General features: G+C 51.4%; 1 protein-coding gene across 1 annotated transcript; it reads right to left on the bottom strand.

Moving 5' to 3' along the window:
• Window positions 1-1,900: 1,900 nt before the first annotated feature.
• On the bottom strand, window positions 1,901-3,369 carry LOC119305432 (HSP-interacting protein-like). Its single transcript, XM_037581948.1, has one exon. The coding sequence runs from the start codon at window positions 3,306-3,308 to the stop codon at window positions 2,034-2,036; it is 1,275 nt and encodes a 424-aa protein (XP_037437845.1). The 5' UTR covers window positions 3,309-3,369; the 3' UTR covers window positions 1,901-2,033.
• Window positions 3,370-4,192: the final 823 nt, after the last annotated feature.

Here is a 4,192-nt window from a genome sequence, read left to right as displayed (position 1 = left end):
AAGCGAAGGGGTGAACTTGACGACGGGACGCCCTCCTCGATGGACTGGGCTTAACTTAAGGTTGGTGTGTAAGCCTACCGGCCCAGCCCGTCTGATGTGTTGGCTTTGGCGGCCCCGGAAAGAACGCAGAGAATTCAGGTCAATTCTGAGAAACACGTGAACACAGACACAGAGGCACTTCTTCTTGCCCAGAAATGGTAGAAGGTGTCGTATTTATAGATTCAGTTTGTTTTTTTTGGCTTTGTGGTGGTCGGTAATATGCTGTGGGCGGGATGTGCTGGAGTTTGACGAGGAAGCAACGCACTTGTCTTGCTCACGGAATCGTGCTGGGTGCATGCTAACCGTGCCGTTCATTGGTCTCCAGGGAAGCACCACGGTTCTGACCGCGACGACGGCGACTCGCGCCGTGGTGTGGAATGAAGTCCCCCACATGGATTTGCTGCGGCAGCTGGATTTTTTCCTGTGCGGCAGCGGGATTGGAATCATATACTTGAGCAAGTACGATACGATGATCTATAATGACTTAAATATTAATATTTATATCTTTGTTTAGTTGTTTAGTTGGAGGAGAGAGAATAAAAGCAGACAGGGGAATAAGAGCCAGCTATAGCACGAAACTCAAAACACTTTGTGAGATTGTAAGATAAACACGTCATTAATAAAGTAGTACATATTTAAAACTAACTATTAGGTTGGCTCTAAATGACATGGCAACTAAGGACATCTTCAATGAAAGACGCTAAGAGGGGGCGCTAGGAAATACTTCCCGGTCGATTGACGGTTCGCTCGTCAATTCCTGGCATCGGGCGCCGCGTAGACGCCAAACAATGCTTCACGCCCTTACCTTTTCCTTTCACGAACGATAGCCCTGGGCCTTGTATTAGATCCGAATTTAGCGCTTCTTGTTAGCGCCTATCATTGGAAGACTGAGCGCTTACATTTTTTGTTTTTTATTTTTCCTCCCTAAGCGTCTATATAAGCGCTTAGCATTGTACATGCTCTAACTATTATTAACCATTCCCCGCAAAAACTATTATTAACCATGCTCTAAGAGGGCTGAGGCCTCGCGATCTTCAATTGTTTAATAGGGTTTTTGTTAGAGCTGGCGTCTTTGGAAGCAGGTTTTCTCTGGACAACTGCATAGTGTATGGTGTTCGATTATATGTAATGCATGTGGTCGGTAGCCTTTTATTGAAGTGGTGAGGTTACCAACATACTCATTGGCACAACGTCGATAAACAGACATAGCATAAACAACCGAAGTCTTAACACACAATTAGGTTGTTAAATGTCAAGCATTGGCGGCAAAGTCTTAAACATCCTGCACAAAAGTCTCAAAGGTGCATCCAAGGCAAAGGCCTCCTTATGCTTCTTGCACTTGGTCACCACCTTGACGCCCTCGTTGTTGAAGATGGTCACCTATAGGGTGGTGGGAGTCGCCAACTTCAAGGTGACGAGGTACCCTATTCTAATCGGGCGAACAATGGCGTTAAGGACGAGTCTGTCGTTGATCATCCGGACTGACACCCTCCAGGCAGTCGGTGTTTGTCCTCAACACAGATTCTTCTGGGATAATGGACAAGTGCTTGGTGAACTCAAGTGGCATCGGCAGACACTCCAGTTTCGGTACAAGGATGATCTTGCAGAAAGTTGTTTGGGTCGGCGTCGACGGTGTCCTGGATAGTGCTCATTACGTCGACCAATCATTCATGGGCGAGAAACACGGACAACCGAAGAATGGACACACAAACGGCGCACTCAACATAGAATCCTCCGAAAATTTGACGTATACTTCAAGGAAAAATGCTTAAAAATAGATATGTCAACCAAACGCGTCCTAAACCAATTGAGCCGAGGGGTCCGTGATCCAAATCGAACCGAATAGCTTTATCTGCAGTACTTGGATTACAAATGGATCTCCTTACTCATTTCAGAGAGTCAAACATACATTTTGGGAGTTAGACCACCGACCACCGTAAATACATTTCATCACTCAATATGACCAGACGTACGACATATACAGTACGTGCCTGCTACTTATCGTGCGACAAGCACGGATCAACAGAGTCGTGTTCCCGAATCGGCTGATCGGGGCACGACACCCGTTCGCGATTACCTTCGGTTACGTACAACCGAAGTGGCCCTTGGGACCGGGAATTCGCTTCATCGAACCATGCGCTCTGGTCCGTAGTCGAGTCGACCGTTACCAAGTCACCCCGGTCGTCCTTGAAATTAACAGACAGTTCCTTGAGGTCGGGGAACTTGCCCCGAGCTATGTCCATCAACTGAGCCAGACCGCCATCCTGTGGAAGCAGCGCGATCCTCCTGACATCCCCTTCTTCTCCGAGAACGAACTCCACGCATCTCGTCGCTCCAGAGCCAGCACTGTTCTCAGCGCCGGCATGATGCTCCGCGTTGCCTCCGTCTTCCTGCTTGTGCTGACCACTCTGATCACCTACATCTACATGCGCCTCCTCCGTCTGGCCACTCGGTGCTTCTTCCCCGTCATTGTCGTCGTAGCTCGCCTGCTCGTCGTCCTGCTCACCGTCACCGGGGATCAATATCCCCTCCATGTCATGGCCATCCGCCTCCGTCGAAACAGCCTTCTTAGTAGGATCTGCTGCTGCAGTAGCGATGGTACAGCTGAACTGCTTGGCCACCTTCTCGCTGGCGGAGATGACCTTGATGAGGTCGTCCAGCGACCTGGCCTCCTGCTCCAGCAAGAACTTCTTCTCCTCCATCTCCTCCCGGAGGCTCTCGAGGAGCTCCAGCGCGACCGCGTTGTTGGGCTCCAAGGTCAGCACCTCCTGCACGTCGACGCAGGCCAGGTCCAGCCGGTCCAGCGCCTCGAAGCAGCGCGCCCTCTTCAGGAGCGCCTTGGTGTACCTCGGCGACGCGTCGAGGGCCATGTTGCACCGGTCGATGGCCTGGTGGTAGTGGTAGTCGTCCTCGGGGCGGTGCGCGTTCATGTGCATGTAGCACGCCGCCACATTGCTGTGGAGGGAGGCGATGTCGTTCTCGTTGTACGCGCGCGGGGCTCGAGGGGACAGCCGGATCGCCTCGTCGAACTTGAACGCGGCACCATCGTAGTCCCGCAGCCGGAACAACGTGGTGCCTTCCTGCTTCAGCTCCGTCACCAGCTCCACGATGGCGGCATCCTCGTCCTTCTCCACCTCCTCCTCCAATTCTGACGTCTCCGGGTGTTCCTGCTTCAGCTCCGTCACCAGCTCCACGATGGCGGCATCCTCGTCCTTCTCCACCTCCTCCTCCAATTCTGACGTCTCCGGGTGTTCCTGTTCGCTGCTCATCGTGTGAGTTGCACCGGCCGGTTGATTAGCTTAGTCTCGGTCAATCTCTCTTCTCCTCCTCCTCCTCAAACAATCAGTGTCTTTGCTCTGCTTCAAATTATGCGAGTCTCCGGCCCTTGTGCCCAATATTGCTCCATGCATGCCAAATCAAAGGAGTGGAGCAGAGGAAGAAGCGGAAGGCGTAGCAAGTCATGCCAACCTTTCTCTTTCTTCTCTTGGAGAGCGAGAGCAATGGGTTGCCAACCGTCCATGTTGCCCACGCTTTTCCTTTCTTGGCTTGCAACTATATTTTTTCCGGGGACCTTTAGAGCATTTTTTTTGAAAAGATGATTACCCGATTACCGTCATCTTTATTGCATTATTCAATAAGAAGTAACTATACAAAATAGATAAATAGATCAACCCAAAGCCATCTTTCTGAAGAAAATTGTCATCCTACCTACAAGATTGATAATGTGCTCTCACCGCACGTCACGCACACCAAGAAATCCGATGGCCTCACCAAGCCGCCCATCGGCTAACCGGGAGCACCAACTGGTCTAGTAGACCCTCAGCGTGCAGCGCATGCGCACGCTGTAGAATCCGTCGCCGACTTCTTCCGCAATCTCATTTTCAGGAACAATCAATGCACTGATCTTGCCAGACCCTTCTGTCGTCAACGCCACCACGACGCCAGACAACCCATGCCTCCTGCGCGCGTCCATCATACGGTATCCAACGCCGAGACCCCCCTGGACCTTGCCGCCAAGACTCGCCATCGTCAATATTGTAGTATGTAGATGTCATGTTGCCCCACCTTGTTCACCGCACGATAAGCATACAGAGACCTACGCCCAGCCATCCAGCCAAACACTTACCCCCCCCCCCAGCCAGTTTACAATCCA

This window comes from Triticum dicoccoides, chromosome 5B (genome assembly GCF_002162155.2).
Source record: "Triticum dicoccoides isolate Atlit2015 ecotype Zavitan chromosome 5B, WEW_v2.0, whole genome shotgun sequence".
In the NCBI taxonomy this organism is placed as follows: domain Eukaryota; kingdom Viridiplantae; phylum Streptophyta; class Magnoliopsida; order Poales; family Poaceae; genus Triticum; species Triticum dicoccoides.
The sequence above is the reverse complement of the archived record's forward strand: the minus strand, read 5'-3'. Positions and strand labels throughout refer to the sequence as shown.